Genomic DNA, 19,680 nt, shown 5'->3' with positions numbered 1-19,680 from the left:
GTGTGCATTAGTTACAGCTCTGCCTACAGAGACATATTTTACCAAGCTGAGGAGCACTGCATTAATATTCTGGTAACTAAACGTTTGAACACAATAGCAGAGAAATTTCAAGTTACTGTTTCTTCTCATGTAAAAGTCTCACTAACATCCTATTTGAATTCCCCTGTGACCTGAGCACAGCACACAGGTCTGTCCACTACAAGCACTGCTCCAGGCTGCAGTTAGAGCTGAAGCTGGCCATACACGCAGCTGGGAACTTCAGCCCAATTTATTCATGAGCATTTGCAACAGCGTGTGCTATGGAATGGTGAAAAACTGCACAGTCTGACTCGTTTCAGACATTCTTAACCTCCACACACAGCATATCACACTCCAGATCCCTGCAGTTGTTGTTAAACTCTTCACTTCTACTTTGCCATTGGCTTATTCTCTGGCACACCTACCAACAGTAACTACACGGGTATGAATGGAATTAAGTATTTCAATGACAACACTGATTCACAGAAGCTTTGGATGTTTCACACAAAGAATAAAACATTTATTAACATCTCAACAATTCCTCCAGGATGATCCTCCCTCCCCTCTTCTACTACAATTTGAAACGCCATTTAAACCAACAGGCTTCTCTTCCCAACTTCTCACTTCCATCAAAGATGTGGGTTTTAAATTACCCTCAAACTACCAATGCTTTGAAACAAAATTGTGCCAGGTCTTCCAAACGACACTGTTCTGTTTTACCTGGAAGAAGCTCTCCACACCTACAAAACCTGCAAACAAACACACATTTTGTCTCCTACATGGGGGGAAAGACCTCTATTAAGGGAGTTGCTTTATTTCTAACACAGAGCTTCTTCCACCTACTAAGAAACAGGAACTTACAGCTGGGGAAAAGATAATAGATGGATACAGTAGCTAACTTAGCAAAACTGTATCGTTTTTGTTAGACCGATCTCTATCCTTTGGAACATTCCCTCATCGTTTCAGGCTCCTTTCCCTTCTGCACTGGAGTTCTGCTCACGTGTTACATCTTACCCAGCAATGGAGTTTCTGTTGCCAGAAACCTACTGAGAATGTTGGTCAACAAACCTTTCCGAAGCTCTGATACACATCAAAAACACCAGATTCGTACGGCATTCCAAAAGGGCTCAAGAAGTGTAAAGTGTAAGACTGACAGTAAACCTGTTTAGATTGCCTACTTGTTGATCTTGGTGACAGAGAAATAAACTGTATTGACAAAAAACTGGATTCTGATGCATCAGTTACATGTTCCTAACTTCTGAGCATCGATGTGGGGAGTTTCTATGCCTGCTAACATCAGACCTGACAGAGACTGCATCACATCAGCTGAAGATACCACTCAGAAGATGGAGACAAAACATTGCATAAACTTTGCACAGTTCCAAGCTACGCTACAATGTCAAAGAATAACCTCCACAATACATAGGAAATATGGGTTTTGGAATAAAGAATTGAAGGTCTAAGGGGCACACAGATGGGCCTATATCCTCACAAAATAACAAAAACAAGACAAAAGAAAACGTGTTGTTTCTACAGACTATGAAGCCATGTGGAAAACCCTTCACTTAGAGAAAGCTGAAATAAATGCTCAACCAAAGTCTGAGATTCTCCATGAAACTAGGAAGTGCAGATCCTAAGGATACAGCTTTTTCATCATCTAGTGATGCCACTAAAAACGTCCATGTAAAGTGGGACGACAATACAGACAGCTGATAGGAAAAAAGATCACTCTCTGTCCTGCCAGCTGCATTATCATCTATATAAGTATTTAAAAATACAACTGAGGTTTGAAGCCTTGCTCTCAGTCAGTAAGGTACAGTCTGAACACAGTGGGAACTGCCTTTGGTATTTTTTATTATTTTGAACAATGATTGCCTTCACCTCTAACCCTCACAAGACTTCAGCAATTAATGACTACTGAAACAACCAGACCTTTCCTGCCCATTTCATATTCTCCTTAAGCCACTTTAGGGCAGATGTGAGCTCCAAGCTGTACACTTCTTCCATATTAACATTCACTGTCGTATGCCGAAGAAAAAGCTTTGGATCAGATATACGAGCAGCCAGGATAAGTCTCTCCCTTCCCGCTTGGTAGTCACTGCTATTCTGAACTGCCTGGTCTTCACATCTGAAAGCGAATTTGCAAAAACACAGAATTAAGCAACACGCACACCCGGTGCCTCAAGCTTTATATTGGCAACAAGATTACGAAACCATTACAGTAACGCTTTATGTTCCCTTCACTTCTCACAGATGCCGATTTCTAGACATATTTTAGCTGATTATTCTCAAGAACTTACACTCTTAGAAGAAGTCATCTTTTTAAACTATTTTACAGTGCTGAAACTGGATTTCAGGATTTCAGGTCAGTGCAGGGCAGGGCTGCAATTTTCACACTGCCTGAAAAAATGCTCGACTCTGGGCTGGCAAATGCAGGAAAAGAATGAAAAACATTTCATGAACTGGAAATTTCAAGGATGTTTGTAACATGCTCAGGCCCAAAGGATTCCCCATGTTTGGCTTGAGATCATGTGCGGAATAAGGATGTGCTGAGCTACATGCCTGTTTTTAACCAAGAGTACAACTTATTCATCAAGTAACCCAGCAAAAGCAAAATATCACACTCATGACATTGTCACCTAGTAGGGGCTGCATCTCCTACATCCCCAGATATTCCTTAAAAGAAAAACAATCTCGTTGCGGTGTTGCCTTTCCCTGTCTGCCAAATTAGCTGAAGAATATAACCAAGGTGTGATCAGAACTGATCTTTTGATGACAACAACTCTCACAACCATAACGCTATTCTGGATAGAGCTATTTTCCCAATAATTTGATCACTTTTAAAACTGAGGCTGATTCCTGTTCTCTGATGCCTGTGAGATACACGTGCATTTTACAGGACATTGTCATTTGCACCTCACGTAACCAGTGTTCCAAGCATCAACTTAACATTCCCAGCAGAAAAACCTGGCAGATAACAAATCGTCTAGGGAACGCATTCCAGAAAGCACAACAAAGATCCTTTAACTCATCACAAGAACAAAATTAACACATGTACTCCTTGGGAAGGAGAGACGGAAAAGAAGACAAGAGTACTCAAGTTTTGGATGCCTCTACGCATCTCTCTTAAGGAATGCAGCCTTGCTGTGCAGTTTCACACCTTGATGCTGAGTCAATCCATCCCATAAAATCCATTCCTGGCATAATCCCACAGTTGAACTACAACACCACAATCTGTCTACTGAGATATGAACCCACCCTGGTTTTCAAAATACACGTTCAGACAGGAAACGCAGGACAGCATCACCCTGCTACAACTGCTTTTCTGCTACATGTATAAAAAACAAAACCAAAAACACAAACCCCATTTCAACCAGTTTGCAAAGGAAGGATTCAAATAAGTTTACAAACAAGGATTCTCTTTCACAACCAAGAGAAATTAACATCTCTAATTAGTTACACGTCCACACGGGTAAGTACAACAACAGAAGGTACATATCTGACTACACACCTTTTCAGTATTATTAGAAAACTCTGAGTAGGAGCTCCTGGACTTTGAATGTCACTGGCATTTGAAACGAGGAATAATTCAATGGCCAACAGCATCTCAACTTCAGACACGTAAAAAGGAACCGGCAGTATTTTGTGACGTAAATTTCCCTGCAGCGGTGGGTAGCAACCCAATGATAAAGCAGCTGAGAATAAATGAAGAAATACAAGAAATTAGGATAACCAATACCGAACGTGGATCTGATTTCTTCCTTACGTGGCTAAGAATGTGGGAAAAAGCCCAAAAACTCTTAACGCCCTTTACTGCTCCATCTGGGAAATGGCCTGTTTTCAGAAGTCAACCAGAAGTATTTCCTTACAGCAAACACCGAGGTAAAATGTTACCTTTAACAACGACTAGCAATCATTAAAGCCTCAAACAGGAGCACAGAGAGATCTAGTCTGCCCAGATGGACACGTGAAGGCAATGAGCATTTTAAACGTGTCAAGGTTCGCTTTCTGAAATTCTGAAATTGACCATTTCATTTAATTTCATTTATTTTGTGCCAAGCAGGATTCACTGGTTTCTACTTCCCAGTAAAAATTCTGGTCAATTGGAATTCCCAACATTGACACAAAATGCTCTTTTCTGCTCACAACGACCACTCTCACCCTTTTCAGACCAACATACGCAGCTGATAACACTCCCCAAAGAAACCAGAGAAGTACGTTTAAAAAGCAGCTTACTTTTGTAGTAGGTTCGAGCTTTACTCCACAAACAATTTCTTCCCAAACCTGTGATTAATCCTCTAAGTAAGAAAAAATCAACAGCTATGTTTCTGGAAAGCATGAAGTCTACTGCAGAAGATGATACCCCAAGGTTCTTGCTCTCATAACAGGCTTTCAACAGCTTGTTAAAAATGCCGCTGTACTGAGAAACATCCACAGGATCTGAAATGCAAAAAAGAATATGGACCAGTGAATCCCAACGTAAACCTACCTGCAGAACCACCCCCAGTACTGGGCATCAGCACTCGAATCAAGCATTTTGTAAAATGGCAACAGGCTGAGAAAACCTACATTAGAGTCATAATGTGGCTTGGGTAGGAAGCCACCTCAAGGTTCATCAAGCCTGTCTTCCTAGGAGAGGTGCTCCAGCCCTCTGATCATCTTTGCGGCCCTCCTCTCCACCCTCTCCAACAGCTCCCTGTCTTTCTTGTACTGGGGCCTGACAGCCTGGACACAGCACTCAGAGGCAAAGTAACAAGGGCGGAGTGGAGAGGGACAGTCACCTCCCTGTCCCTGCTGGACAACCCTCTCCTGATGGAGCCCACGATACCCTCTGCCTTCCAAGCTGCAAGAGCACACTGCTGGCTCATGTTTGGTTTTCCTTCCACCATGAAACACTGGATACCAGATAGCCAGAAAGAACAGATAAAAAAGCTAAGAAGCTTAACAGGATGCTGGATTAATTGGGTTGAACCCGTGGTACAGTCAGAGAAAGGCATTACAGAGGGACGTGGATAGGCTGGATCAATGGGACAGGCTAAACTCCATGAATTACAATACAGCCAAGCGTCAGGTCCAGCATCTTGGTCACAACCAACACCGGCAACAGTCATGGCTGGGGGAGGTGTGGCTGGAAAGCTGCCTGATGGAAAGGGACCTTGCTGTACTGATGGACAGTTGGCTGAATATGAGCCAGCACTGTGCCCAGGGGGTCAAGAAGACCAACAGGATCCTGTCTTGTATCAGGAATGGTGTGGTGAGCAGGACTAGGGAAGGAATCCTGCCCCTGTGCTCTGCACTGGTGAGGCCCCACCTCGAGCACTGAGTTTAGTTTTGGGTACTTCCGTACAGAAAGGACACTTCAGGTGCTGCAGCAGGTCCAAAGAAGGGCAGCAAGTCTTGTGAAAGGCTTGGAGAATATGCCCTGTGAGGAGCGACTAGAGGAAATGGGGCTGTTTAGCCTGGGGAAGATGAGGCTGAGGGGAGCCCTTATTGCTCTCTTCACATACCTGGAAGGTGACTGCAGTGAGAGTGGGGCTGGTCTCTTCTCAATGATAACAGGTGACAGGACCAGGGGAAATGGCCTCAAGATGAGCCAGGGGAGGTTGACGTTGAACACCAAGAAAAACAGCTTTATACAAAGGGGGGTTTATGCACTGCAATAGGCTCCCCAGGGTGCTGGTTGAGTCACCATCCCTGGACATGCCTAAAAAGCTTTTTGATGTGGTACACAGGGACGTGATTCAGCGGAGGGATGATAGAGAGTGGAGTGTACGGTCAGGTTGTGGTGGGACTTGATGATTTATTAAGGCCTTTTCCAACCTGAACAATTCTATGATTGTATGATTCCAGACTCCACAGGGAAAAGAGGCCTCAAAAGAGAGATGTGACATACAGGAACGTCCTGTGCACAAACGAGCAGATTGGCCACCACCAGGAAATAACAGCCACAACTCGGGTGCTCCAGCCACAACTTCGGGTGCCCAGCATGAAAAAAATCAAGAAAGCTTCAAGGCAGACGGCCTCAACGCAGCCAAAGCGGAGAAATTACAACTCGCATCGCTGCTGCAAGAGAAGGCTGAGAGCAAGAAAGCACCAGGGAAGTGCAAGAGAAAAACAAAACATCTGCAAGTGCAGGAAAGCAGAAAACGATCCTTCCTGGCAATGGACAACCCCTTTGCCATTGAAGATCTGGCAGATGGGGTCGCCCCACCAAGAAAAAGAATCAAAGTAGCAGAGCCCACAATGCACCGGGGCTCCTTCCCTGACTTCTCTGTTATCCAAACCAGCACAACCAGCTGCAGCAGCTCCCCTTGCTGCCAACCCTGTAGCCTGCCACGCTGCAGGCAGACAGCCCCCGCCAGCATGCTGCACCTCTGCCAGTCCTGCTTGCTTATCCTGCCTATCCACCACTGAAGGACTCTAAAAGCAGACGGGCTGCACAACAACATGGTAGCCACGGATCATTCTGTAATGCCAGTGACAAAATTATCCTGTTAGACAATCTCCTTTCCATGTGGACATGATAGTTCATTTACTCTGTGGTATCTATAATGACCAAGAAATCATTTTCCGTCAAAACCAAGACATGAGATAAAAACATAATCATTTCAGCAACTGCACAGAAAAAATTCCTACCTGATCTCTCAGACATCAGAGCTGCTGCAAGACAAATCAACTTGGTGCCTCAAATCCTGCTTGTACCCTACTCTGAACCAGCCACTTTGTCTCACCTGTCTACTGCTTTTGTAGGACTGAGCACTCTTGGATCCATGCTGCGCCTCAACCAGACTTTGTTAGGACCTCTAAGCAGACAGTCTTCCAACCAAGCTAATACCTACAAGCCCACATGGACACCTGCACGCTGGAGGCAGCTGAAGCTTCCTCACTGGAGCCTAAGTAACCACCCACCCGATCCGGCAGTAGACAGACTGAGCCCAAAAGAGCAGACAATTCTCACCATGGGCTATTCAAGAAGTTTAGGCTGGATAGCTCAGCTTCTCACCCTACCCCATATGATCTGTAAAAACTGAGTATAACTCTCCTGTGGTCCTGCCTAATAAAGCAACACGGAGAAACAGGACAGGCATATCAATTATGTCTGTTTGTCTGCCTGTGTGCACGCAACTGACACTATGCTCTGTGGGAAAAAAACATGCTTGAAACAAGCAAAAAGAACAGTACAGACTAACTGGTTAAACTTTCAGCTCCTGACATGGGACATCTCTTTACTTACCACAGTCATTTTGCAAGCCTGGCAAGTTCTGCAGAACTTCCAGCGCCTGCCGGTATAAACTCTGCCTCAGGTATTTCCGCATTAGTGAACATAACAGGTGACGCCGACTGACAATATCAGCTTCACTGCATGGCCACAGCACTGCATTGGCGATCCACTCTGACTCTGGGGCAAAGAACAGCGCAGTGTTATTACCACGATTTAAAACTGCTAAACTTCTGACATTTGGATGTTAAAAGGGCACTATATGCTGTAGCAGGAAACAAATCTCCAAACTTCACATAACACGTCATTTGAACACCTTCTACTCGTTTGTACTTCTGAGTTTCTTTTGCTTTTCCCAAAAGTCATTATCTTCTTCTTTTTTTTGAATAAAAGTTTAACATTCAAAAGCTGTGTCTGCAACATGAATATTCTGCAAGGGGAGAAGGAAGACTGCAATCCTCCAGGCCTGAACTTTCTTTTGCACTCAATTTCACCTTGCTCAAAGGAAATTCACGTAGGGCAGGGTCACCTTCCAAGCAGCCATCTCTGCCCTACCCCCTCCGTCACGTTCACTCCTCAATAGAACAGGGTGGACATCACAGTACCAGGAAAACCTCTCTTACACAATGCTTTACTACTGATAAGACCTCTTAGACATATCAAGAAGAATGCTAACCCAGAAGATGGAGCATAGTTTATTTCTGCTGCCCCGCTGTCACTACATTTACTTAATAACAAAGATCCACTTGTCAGTTTTAGGGTCTATCTTTTAAAAATGGCACTGCTCAAATTTAAATGTCAAAATCCCATTCCTGTAAGACAGGCCTACCTCTCAACACCCGCGTTGCTCCATCTAAACTGTCTGTTTCAAGAAAGATTTCTGCAGCATTGTTAACAATTTGACATCTCGATGCCAACTTCTCTGCCCCAGTCAGTCCTTTCAGGACTGTAAAATTTATCTGCAGCTCTTGCAGTTTATCCAGAACTTTCCTTCCCTAGTGTAGGGGTGAGAAGAAAAAGGGGAAAGGTCTGAGAAAGCAGCGATACTCACGAGCACAGACTACTTACACAAAACACAGATTTCATCTGGTGACACATTTGCACACATCTCTTCAGTAACACGATCCAAACGGAGAGTGAAAAAGAAAGGAACTGTACAGGAAAAACTGTCCTGAACAGCAGTGGACTCTCTGATTCCGCAGGCAAATAACCCAACATCCATTGTTTAACAGCTCCTGCCACACCACTACCCATAATAATATTTTTTCTACAGTCTAATGTTCCTAGAATTTAATAAATTCTGTCATCTTTTTGTGTTTGCTAACGTTCATATATTACTGTCCTTACCACCAGGCATCAAAAATATGAGAGAAAGGACTCCGATACAAAGGGACAATGGCCTGAATGGCGCTTCTAGAGCTCCAGGATGTCTGAACTATTTATGAAAAGGCACACAGCATATCCTACATCCAATGTTACTCTGGCCACAACAGGCAGTCCAAACACTTCATTCCATTTCATTTTCTGCATTGCTTTTTTTGAAGAAGAGATAAGATCAAGTAGATAGCCCATAATAACAGGATTAGGGACTTATTTGATAGATGCAACGGGGGGAAGCTGGTTGAAAAGAAATAGCCTACTTGAGGATCTTGCACCTGTTGAGAAAACAATCTGACAACAAGCACAACTTTCTCACACACAGTCACAGAATGGCCTGGGTTGGAAGGGACCTTAAGGATCACCAAGGTCCATATCCCCCCGCCACGGGCCAGGCCACCAACCTCCCCATTGAGTACTAGACCAGGCTGCCCAGGCCACCATCCAAACCGGTCTTCAACACATTCAGGCAACACCTCCATCCACAACCTCTCCGGGCAATCTGTTCCAGCACCTCAACAATCACAGTAAAAAACTTCCCCAGATATCTAATCTAAATCTCCCCTCCTTTAGTTTTAAACCATCCTCTCTTGCCCTAACACTAACTACCCACGTAAAAGGAAGATTTCCCTCACATTTATAAACTCCCTTTAAATACTGGAAGGCCACAATGATATCACCTGCAGTTCTCCCCATTCTGATCTAGCCCATTTCCTTCAGCTTGTCTTCCTAGGAGAGGTGTTCCAGCCCTGTGATAATCTTCAAGATACAGCTCAGTGCCTAGGAGGGGGTTTAATCAGCCACCTCTGCTGATAAGAACCCAGAGCTAAGAGAAGAAAAGCACTCCTAGTAACATTCCGGGTAATGAGCGTATCACTACATGCCATCAGTAGCAGCCCCACTATGACTCTCTTCTGTCTTCTAGACCTTATCCTAGCCATTCCATCTCAGGTCAGGTTCAGAAGAATCAGGGCAGGAAATATTCCTTGAGTTGGGTGGTCCCAGAACACAACAGGATTGCCAGATGGAGGAAGGTGTCATTTCTGCAGGGCAACACCGTTGGTCCAGACACACCCCTTAGTGCAGAAAAGGTAAAGCTGAACCTGAACAAGCAAGTTTCTAGGTTGCAAGGCAAGGTTATAATGGACTCTATTCAGACAGAAGCATGCTCATTTATGTGCTTCTGTCTCAAACTGAACTGTGTTCTTCTAGCAGGCAGCATGCATACCTTGTATGTCTATCACTAGAAACTGTGTGTACCTTCCTGCAGAAAAGCCATAATTATGTATCACATGAAAAATAAACCAAAAGCATCTCCCTCCACTCTAGTAACAAAGCAAACAAGAAAAACATCCCCACAATGGCAAAGTTCAGAAGACTACTGGTCAGCAGGGCACAGCAAAACACTTTGATCGAGATGGGCAACTGAGAAGGATGCAGACCCTGAGAAGGCAAGTGGCACATCCAGCCATTAAACTACAGGAACAGTTTGGTATGTCATTAATAAATGACTCGTTCTTTTCATTCAGGTCTGGTGACTACAGTCCAGTGTACCTTTATCCACTGCAGTGCTCTGCGATAGGAATTCATTACGCTTATCCCAGCCCTTCCGATGAAAGCTTTGTCTGCTTCATTATACTGGGCGTGTTTTATCACTAGAAAGAAAAAATATCTGTTACTTTTGTTTCTACCGGTAAAAGAGCTTTAAAGAACTGACAGATCACAGCACTTGCACACATTTTCTGAAATATGGGGCATTAAGTGTCATAGTTTTTTAAGTCTGATAACCAAAATTAGGGAAAAACACAACAGTTTGGCCAGATACTCTTTGACAGTACTTTGGTTTATCTTTATGATGCCTGGGCATGCAATGGCATAGCTTATGAACCAAACCATAACCACAGATACATAACCGTTTCAACCCCAATCAATGCATTTTTATGCACACAAGTATATGAACTTAATTTATGCAAAAGGTGTTGCACTTCAGAGTACAATCCTGAAAGACACTTTCTTGCCACTGTTCTGAGAACATGACCTTATCTCTTAAAGACCATCACTACTGGCTTCTCTTCTTGATATGAAAAAGCTCAAATGTGTACTCCTCAGAAAGGGCAGTCCCTCAAGTTTAAGCACCATGTACTTCATTAGAGAATGGTTTCTACTGATCATTCCAGCTGTATGGATTTGTGCCTGAAGAAATTCTGAATGCTGTATACAATCAAATTAACCGATACGAAGAAAACAGTCAGCATACATTTTGGCTTTGACCTCTTAAAAACTCTACCAGGAACAGGAGAAGCAATTCAGTGTTTACTTCATCTGAGTTTTACCTGCATCAGCAAAATCACAAAAAGGAATTCCTGGTCCATCTTTCTCAGAATCTTTTGTTAGTATTTCAGTGACACATAAAGACAATCTCTGAAGATCGTCAGAATTTTCACATGCAGTTCTTGCATTAACGTACAATGCTCCCAACTTGGCCCAATCGTTCTTTTCCTTGCAATGCTGTGAAGAAGGCGAGTGATGAGTATTAGCTAATTTGTTTCCAGAATACCAAACAGAAAATATAATGAAATTCAAGAAATAACTAAGATATAATTAAGCAGAAAACAACAAGGTTAATATACAGCCTGTGTCCTATGAAACGACTGAATGCATTCTGATGACATTTCCCTCAAGTACCCTTTTGGAAAAGAAACAGGCCAGACAGTCTGTATCAGTTCACGTGAAGAGTTTATAATGAAATAGTTTCAATGATGCTATGATCAAAACTCAGTACTTTATCTTTTCCTCTCTCAAAATTTGTATTTTTATTACATCTTTTCTCAAATCATTAAAATTTGCTTAGCATCACCTACCTAGTTTCCTTTCACCAAGGATTAAGTTAACTTGAATCTTCCTCACAATGTGGACTAAAAATAACATGTGGTCCTTGTGAGACACTCCTTACTATGGTGTAACTTTTCTGAGAGGTTTAGGACTCAGGCTATACTGATGTACTATAACACAGTGGCATACACAAAAGAGTTAAATTTAACAAGTGCTTCAGGGTACAGATAACTGCAGAGGGCTGCAGTACAAGGTCTACAGGTAACCAAGTGAGCTGAGATCAGCTACACACATGTCAATAGCAATTACAGAGACTTTTGGGAACTCAGTGGGCAAAGTTGTAACCAGTCCTGATCCCCTCCTACTTCAACTTCGGCTTCAGCATCTGTGCAATAATACTTGGTAAACTATGCTATAACTGGACATAGGTAATCTGGCCTCCAATCTGAAAAATTCAGAGACTCAGCAAGTAAGCGACTCTCTAACATTTTCATATTCTTCAAAATAGCCTACCTAGTGTCCCCAAATACATCCTTTAGTAATTTGCCTGTTTATATAAGCTAGGAGCTCTATCCACTGAATAAAGTATTAAACAGTTTCTGGTGAAGAAGGATGCATCACTGCCCAATTACAAGCACAACAAATAACTGCTTAAAATTATTAAATCTTTGAGTTGGGTGTAAGATAAAAGATACAGGCAGGGGAATCAGAATCAAAACTGACATCGCAGCAAGTCAAAGACAGCTTCTCCCTGCATGGTAACATTTCCCCAAAACAGACTCATGTAAAAATAGATTATCTTTACATTAAAAAGACAGAAAAATAGCTATTTTCCAGAGAAGTCATGGTTTCAGCACTCCAAAAAGCCTGAAACATGCACACACCGTACCTGAATTTCTGCCATTACCAAGTTCAAGTCCAAAAGCCAGTTGCTTTTAAAATGCATCTCCTGAAATCTTCAACAAGAAAAAACCATTAATACGTAGTTTTAACACATCCTACTGAACTAAACCACAAGGAGGTGATCAGCCATTCATTATATTTGGAGTAAAAATGATGTAATCTTTTATTTAATTTACTAGAAATAATATGCATACTGAACACTGAAAAGAGACATTTACAATCGTATCAAAACAAGATAGCAGATGACTCGACAAATAAACAGAGAGATTTTCACAGATAATACTCCCTTGTCTCACTATAAACACAGGTAGCAATAAGACTTGAAATGCAGTAAGTAAACGCAGACTGCATTGCATATGTTTCTGACACAAAGGTTAAAAAAAACAGCAACCAAAGTGCAAATCAACTTCAAATACCTAGGAGCACTTTATTCTGACACTGATGCCAGAACAAGAGATAAATCACCTGTGTGAATAAACTCAGATGTAGAGCTGAAGCAGTAAAGCTGCTCAGTTTTCACAGACACAAACTGCTTCTCAGTTTAGTGCAGAAAACAGACACATACTGAGGTCACATGGAAAGGGCAATTCCTCTACAAATGAGAATCCTGATCAGAGAAGGGAAATTGCCTCCAGCAGGTGTGGCAAACTAATACAACACAGATACAACAGATAAACAGATAAAATGCTGGGATCCCTTGCTTGGAAGGTATTCTAAGGGAAGTATGGAAAGCAGCAAACAATTTTGAGGTTGTTTTCCCTTAAAATGGCATTTCAAGGGCTGTTATAACACAGTAAATGCCACCTGTTTGGTTCCTCCAAGAATCAAAGCCTGTTGAATGAACTAAGTGAGTTTCTCAACTTGGGATGAAAAATAGATTGGGGAAAGCAGTAGGGAGACACCAACAGGCCTGAAATCACACATTCTGCTCAGCATAAAGCATAACCCAGCAGCACTGAAAAAAAAAAAAAACACCAAAGTTTTAAATAAGAACCTTTGATCTCTGAAACAGTACATTAAAAGCATCTGAAAATACAAGTAGGCATAACATGGCAGTATTTTCCTCCAAAACACTCCATTTGCATTCTCTCAGCACTTCTAAAGCTTTTGCATAGATTTGTAAAATAGAACTTCAGGCAGAACCAAATAGATACAATTATAAAATAGTTCCTTAAAGACGTACCTGGATTTTATGCTCAAGACAGAATCAATTTCCTGGCTTGAAACTTTCAATTGGTGAAGGAGTTTAATTATGTAGTTAAAATGTTCATACTCAAGAAACATACCAGCATCAATAAGCTGTAATATCAATATCAAACAGGGAAGAAAAGTAAGCCAACAAAACAAATGTCATCACGTTCATCATGTTAATTATCCCCACAGGCAGGCCAGTATGAGTGGGAAGAACGTATAACAGTGAATCTCAGCCAAAAACTAAGGGATACATGGATACCCGTACGAAAATTCAGCTAGTCACTATTTTACTTTTTAACAGTAACTTTGAAAGAATATTTAAGAAATATCTTTGGACTGTAAAACAGGCAAAGCATATCCGAAATTCCTACAAACAGCAGTGCAATCAAGCTCATACCTTACAAAAGGTACTGATCAATGTAGGCACAGCATCTCTTATATTCCGGGAAGCCACACATTCAAAAACTTTCAGAAGAACTTCTAAAGCTGGCTAATTTAAAAAAGGAGAGAGAAAAAAAAAAGCTCAGTTAGTTTTATCACTTGATATCTTGTTCAACTAGAAAGGCAGCAGATATTCAAACAGAAACTTCTGATTCTTTTTTTTCCCAAGAACTGAGTACCAAATAAATATATCACAAGAAGTGCTGTAGTATTCCTTAAAAAAAAAGAAAAAAAAAGAACAAACACCGATCAGCTCCCAAATGGAGAGACTTGGTCAAAGATTTCAAAAGTATTTCAAGGCCACTTACCAGTGTATTAATCTGCGCAGTTACATTCAACATCTGGAATACTTCTTGCAACAAACATTTCTTGAGCAAACAAACGAGAAGATCATTCAGCACTTGAAAATCAAAATTCTCACCAGGTGCAACTTCTCTGTAATACCTGACAAATATTTCGACTGAAAAAGCAATTAAAATTGTTTTACTTTGGGACAACTAATGCTATTTAAGCAAATTATTTCCTAAATCTTTAAATGCAGTGTAACAGCTCTTAATCATCCAGGACATTGTGGCATATGACAGGATACAGAGAAACACAGGTACACGGAAGGTACCTACCACGTTAACATCACTAAACACAGACTGACTACTCTGAAATACCTCATGTCACTGAGCTGAACTCCCTAGCTACTGTAAGGATTCAGAAAAGCTTAGCTGATTTAGAGCAGCAGCAGAAAAATGCACAAAACATGGCTAAACGTGGCAGCGCACCAAGGCAATGAGGCTTTTCCAGACACTCTAGGAAGTAAAGTGCAGTGATGCCATGGTAGATGGGCTTACCAGCTGTTCCAGAGCCATTCGTGATAGACATGTGTTGTAGCCCCTAAGAACTCAGTGTTACCTGCATAACAGCACTATTTCATCAAAGGAACACGGGACACAGGAGGATCGTATGTTCACAAAGTACTACACACCCTCTAAGCTTTCAAAAACTTAGGTACAAACAGAATGCCTGCTCAGGCTAAAGTCTAGACCTTTCTGACTGAACTCAAAGGTTCACATGGATCTTCATCAACTCTGCTCTCTAAAATGTGAAAACTGGAATTGTTTGGACATACAATAGTGTGTAAAGACCAAATTGAAGTTGTCTGGATGCTATAACAGCATTTCACTTATAAGAGCTTAATTCTAAAGTTTCTGGATTTGTAATGTTCGGTCAAGATGTTATTGAAAAGTGCCTTAACAAAATCCTGTTTGTTAAACCTCCCCCTTTGCCCCAGTTACTCGTATCTATTCTCAAGCCTAGTTCCATTCAGACTAAGTTCATTTCCTGGGTAAGTAAGACTTTAACAATATCCTGAGATAACTGTGTATCTAAATACCCATCCTTAATGTGAAAATAGAACATGAAAACAGATCTATTCCTCTAAAATGAAAATTTCATTCACTGCTGCAACATCATCTATTTTTCTCCCAAGTCTCTCTACTTAATATGCTTTAAATAAGCTACGTATCAGATAAACACAGAGAGCTACTGCTGTTACCATACCTGCACGTTTCAGAAGGCCCGATTCATTGATACTAATATATGTCTTAAATATTGCCATGCAGAGCTAGGAAAAGATTCAAAAAAACATCATTAAATATAACATCAGTTTATGCCAAACTAAAGAACTACCCACAAACATGAGTTCTATATGGAGAAAAGCTTTACACTGCTTTTAACTGTTTAACCCATGCATATTGATAAAAGATGCAAGAAGGTAACTGGGTCTGAAGGCAAATTCCATGTCAAAGGAAAGCAAATCAAATAGAGAAATGATGTAAACGAAATGTTTGGGAAAGGAGCTGCTGGGATCACAACTGCACACGTGTGTGTATACATTCAGCAAACATTAACCTCAGGTTTGGGACACTTACACATTTTGCCACAGATGAAAAAGGAAAGACTACTGAGATTAAACCCTTAGAGCTCTGAATCAGAAAACAAAACAGAAACACAGCAGCACCCCTTTCAGACACCCTCTGTCACTTGTGGAACATCTACAGTCTTTTTAAAAACAATTTAAAATTGGTCTTATATTTAATATTACTTTGTGATATAATGGAAAATCAAGAGATGCTCTCTCCCTTCCAAACTTGTGAACATGTGATTAGAGAACTGAGCTGTGCTTATATTTAAAGGTAACCTCAAGATCAGGCAGGACCCACTTAGTGAGTTTGTTACAGTGAATGAATTATCACAAGAGCATGAGGCAACGGCTTCTGGCCAAGACACATTTCTTATTTTAAATAACCATTAACCATCAAGTCAAGTAACACTAAAATTGTACGTTTTAATACGTAGATTATGAAGTTTATTACTTTTATTTTGAAAAACATCATATTGTTCTTGAACTGGTCTAAGAGATCCCTTAGGCCAGATGGAAAACTGCATAGAATCTTTGATCAATAACGTGCACTGTCGCTCTGCAATGGGTTAACTCATTCAGTTCCATTATATTTCGCAAGATTACTTTGATGCTGCTTCACCAGTCTTTCATTTATGTACTCTGGTGCCACCATGAGGTGTGCAAACAATTATATTTTAAACAGACCTATTAAAAAACCTCCACAACAAAACTAAAATATACTTCTAGACTATCAAGAAAGCCAGGTTATGTTTGGTGGGAAGAAATTTAGGTGTGCTGTTATTTTTCACATTTGCATTCTTTAATTTCTTGCTTGCTGACACTAATGGTAAAATTGTAACTCATACCACTAAGACGCTAGATAAGAAATAGTCTTTTAAGATCTGCTAAGGACACGTTTAGGTACCTGTCTTTAGTTGTTTTCATGTTTTATTTCTTTCTAAATGACTTACATAACCACCTAAGTCTCAGCCAATTTCAAAATCTCATTACATGGCAGCACAATTAGTTTGCCTTCCACAGCTCTTGGAAGCAGTACAGACTCAATTTATTGTTAGAGGGTTTGAAAACACATCTACTTGTGCTCACCACCATAAAAATAATATTGTCTGCAAATGGAAAAACTGCTGCTCTGCTGGTGAAACAGACATGCACCTGTTACACTAAATTTGCCGGAAGTGACCTATCACAGATGGCTTCAGATTTTAAGAACGTACACAAAGTCTGGGTTTGCTTACAGGTCTCTGATGCTTGTATGGAAATATCTCAGAATCTCCCCATCTTACTACTCTATACTGCCATGCCATGCCCTAATTCCTGCTCTTTTGTTGACGTCTGTACTCTTAAAAAATCTGCAAGTTCAAAGTTATACCATTTTAATACACAAACAAACCATAAAACATCTTCAAAAGATCTTCTGAACATCATTTGTCCCATCAGCCGCTGACATTTAATCTCTCTCAAAATATAAATGAACACAGGAGATGCTGATTTGCATTAAAAACAGTTGCAATTTACTATCTATTTCTTTCTTCAGTAAATCTCTTTACCTTTTCATGCTCTCGTCTAGGAACGTGCCAAAACCAACATCTTGACCTTTCACAGCCACGCAGAGTCACAAAATAAAACCTGCAATATCTACGGGGCAAGTTTATCATCTCCAGGATCTGCTGGACTGAATGGGAAGCCTAAAAATAAAACAAAATTAAAAAAACAAGCAGAAAAAAAGCACTTTTATTATTATTATTATTATTATTATTATTTTTAAAGTATGCATGTCCAATTTTTTGAGATTTTCAGTATAGCCAGGTACAAGAAGAATAAAGACAACAAAATACTGCATGGCTCTGGATAACTGTCTGAGAACTCTGGGTAGGGAGAATTCCTTTATCCTTTCCAGCACACAGCAAAATGGATAATACAGTCTCTCCTAAATACAAATCTTTCTCAGCTTTTCAGTTCTACAAAGGCTATAAAACAAAGCGCACTATTCATGTTTTGTTTGCACTGGAAACAGAATTCAACAAAGGTTCCCTGTGAACATGTCTCATCATCACTAACTTTGTTTGCAGAAATTCTATTTATTCACTTATAATGATATAGAGGACTAGAAACATGAATATACATAGGTTAATAATTTCTTACCATAGAAGGAGAGAGCTGTCTCAATATTTGTAACAAATTTACTGTTAAAGTATTGAAATACATTCAGGATTTAGCAACTCACTTTTATATTTTTGTCTGTCTTTCCTGTCTCAGACTCTCTGAAATTTTGCAGGGGCAGTGAAGGACTTTTTCCTGAGAATCTAAAATCTGAAAATTAGGATAAGGACAATAAACGGATCATGTAATAAAACGGGTCATTGTGAAACCACTCTCATTTATCTTATTTTCCTTTGTATTTAGAAATCCGTCAAGTCACACACATGATTAACAAGAAGTTGATTAATACAATCTAAAAACCAGTAATTTAACTTAAGAGATTTCTCAATTGTCCTCATATAAAGTAAACAGACTTTGGGGGAAAGGACTTGAGGTTAAACTTTTAAATTAGAAACTTCACTACTTTGTTCGAGGTTTCTTATTTTACTTAAGAGAAATGAGAAAAGAAATGGTATCAAAATATCCAGAAGTTCCAATCTTAAAAGCAAAACAAACCAACAAACCTTTAGCAGTAATCCTTGCACTGCCACATCACTAACAATAAATATAAGGATTTTTTTTTCCAGAATTGAAATAAAATCTTTAGTAGCCTACATGTTTTAAGCACTACAGTGTGAAGTTCAAGCCCACTGGAAGTTACTGGTTTCTTAACCATGAAACATGGGTTTAGATCTTGAATTGCTGCTGATGATGGAGTTTTCTTCTGAAGAAGAACGGCCAATGTTGCAATATTAATGGAAGATACGAGTTCAAATTCTTCAATGTCATATTTAAATAGAGGGATGAGCTTTTGAATGCCTTCCTTTCTAGGGTGCCAATTTGGCCTCCTTAAAGAACTGGCTATTAAAAAAAAATTCTACCACATGGAATTAACAGGGAAACTGCCTTAAAGTGAAAGAGTTGATTCTGCCTTCGTTGTTCTGGGGAAACAAACAAGAAAATCCCATGAAGAAAACTGTTTTACTCTTTCCCGGCACAGATGCTCTTGCTTTAGAAGCTTTTTTGACCAATGCTAAGGAAGCTTTAGAAGAACTCTTCAGAAGACTCATACAATGTTAAAGGCAAAGCCACAAGCAACTTTAAACCACAGTCTACAGACATATTTCACAGTTGCTTTTTTATAGTATTTATGTTTCTTGCACTTCCTAAAAATATTGGTAAGTCACGTGATGGTAAAATCTCTCTGAAAGCTCAGGCTGGCAGTATAATCTGAAATTAAACAAGAATGTCTAACAGCAACCTCAATTCAAGATCCACATTTATAAATATCCAAATTAAACAATAATTCTGAAAACATTACATCCCAAAACACCTTCTGCAAAGGAACAAAATGCATATCGGTCCATAAAGTCCTGTTTTCCTCCATCCTATGTGCCAAATAAAACTACACATTTATGTAAGGCTAAACATCACAGTTCTCGTGTGCAGAGAAAAGGAAACCATGACTACAGTTGCGCTAAGTTATGATTTCTCTATTAGCAGACACACTTCAGTGGTACATTGCCCCAGTTATGAGATATATTAGGTCAAAATTAAGTGCTGCTTATTAATTCTAGATCATTTCCTTGATCCTATTTAGTAAATGCTTCACAAACATTTGGGTTGGCATAAACAAGACATT

The 19,680-nt window shown here is 40.3% G+C and overlaps 1 protein-coding gene across 3 annotated transcripts in view; it reads right to left on the bottom strand.

Annotated features, from left to right (window-relative positions):
• Positions 1-1,850: 1,850 nt before the first annotated feature.
• The window catches only part of TOPAZ1 (testis and ovary specific TOPAZ 1), a 31,353-nt gene continuing 13,523 nt past the window's right edge, over positions 1,851-19,680 (bottom strand). For 2 of the 3 annotated variants that reach the window (XM_085538308.1, XM_085538310.1), the window contains 14 exons: positions 18,124-18,209; positions 17,447-17,584; positions 15,536-15,599; positions 14,293-14,444; positions 13,941-14,033; positions 13,533-13,648; positions 12,336-12,402; positions 10,948-11,122; positions 10,169-10,269; positions 8,067-8,232; positions 7,253-7,417; positions 4,255-4,458; positions 3,530-3,713; positions 1,851-2,146 (listed from right to left, as the gene is read on the bottom strand). In XM_085538308.1, the coding sequence (XP_085394434.1) occupies positions 1,933-2,146; positions 3,530-3,713; positions 4,255-4,458; positions 7,253-7,417; positions 8,067-8,232; positions 10,169-10,269; positions 10,948-11,122; positions 12,336-12,402; positions 13,533-13,648; positions 13,941-14,033; positions 14,293-14,444; positions 15,536-15,599; positions 17,447-17,584; positions 18,124-18,209 (1,925 nt within the window). In that variant the 3' untranslated portion in view covers positions 1,851-1,932. The remainder of the gene's footprint in view (positions 2,147-3,529; positions 3,714-4,254; positions 4,459-7,252; positions 7,418-8,066; positions 8,233-10,168; positions 10,270-10,947; positions 11,123-12,335; positions 12,403-13,532; positions 13,649-13,940; positions 14,034-14,292; positions 14,445-15,535; positions 15,600-17,446; positions 17,585-18,123; positions 18,210-19,680) is intronic. The other variant, XM_085538309.1, reaches the window with a different exon arrangement.

This window comes from Coturnix japonica, chromosome 2 (genome assembly GCF_054131305.1).
Source record: "Coturnix japonica strain WE chromosome 2, WE-NBRP24, whole genome shotgun sequence".
NCBI lineage: Eukaryota > Metazoa > Chordata > Aves > Galliformes > Phasianidae > Coturnix > Coturnix japonica.
The sequence above is the reverse complement of the archived record's forward strand: the minus strand, read 5'-3'. Positions and strand labels throughout refer to the sequence as shown.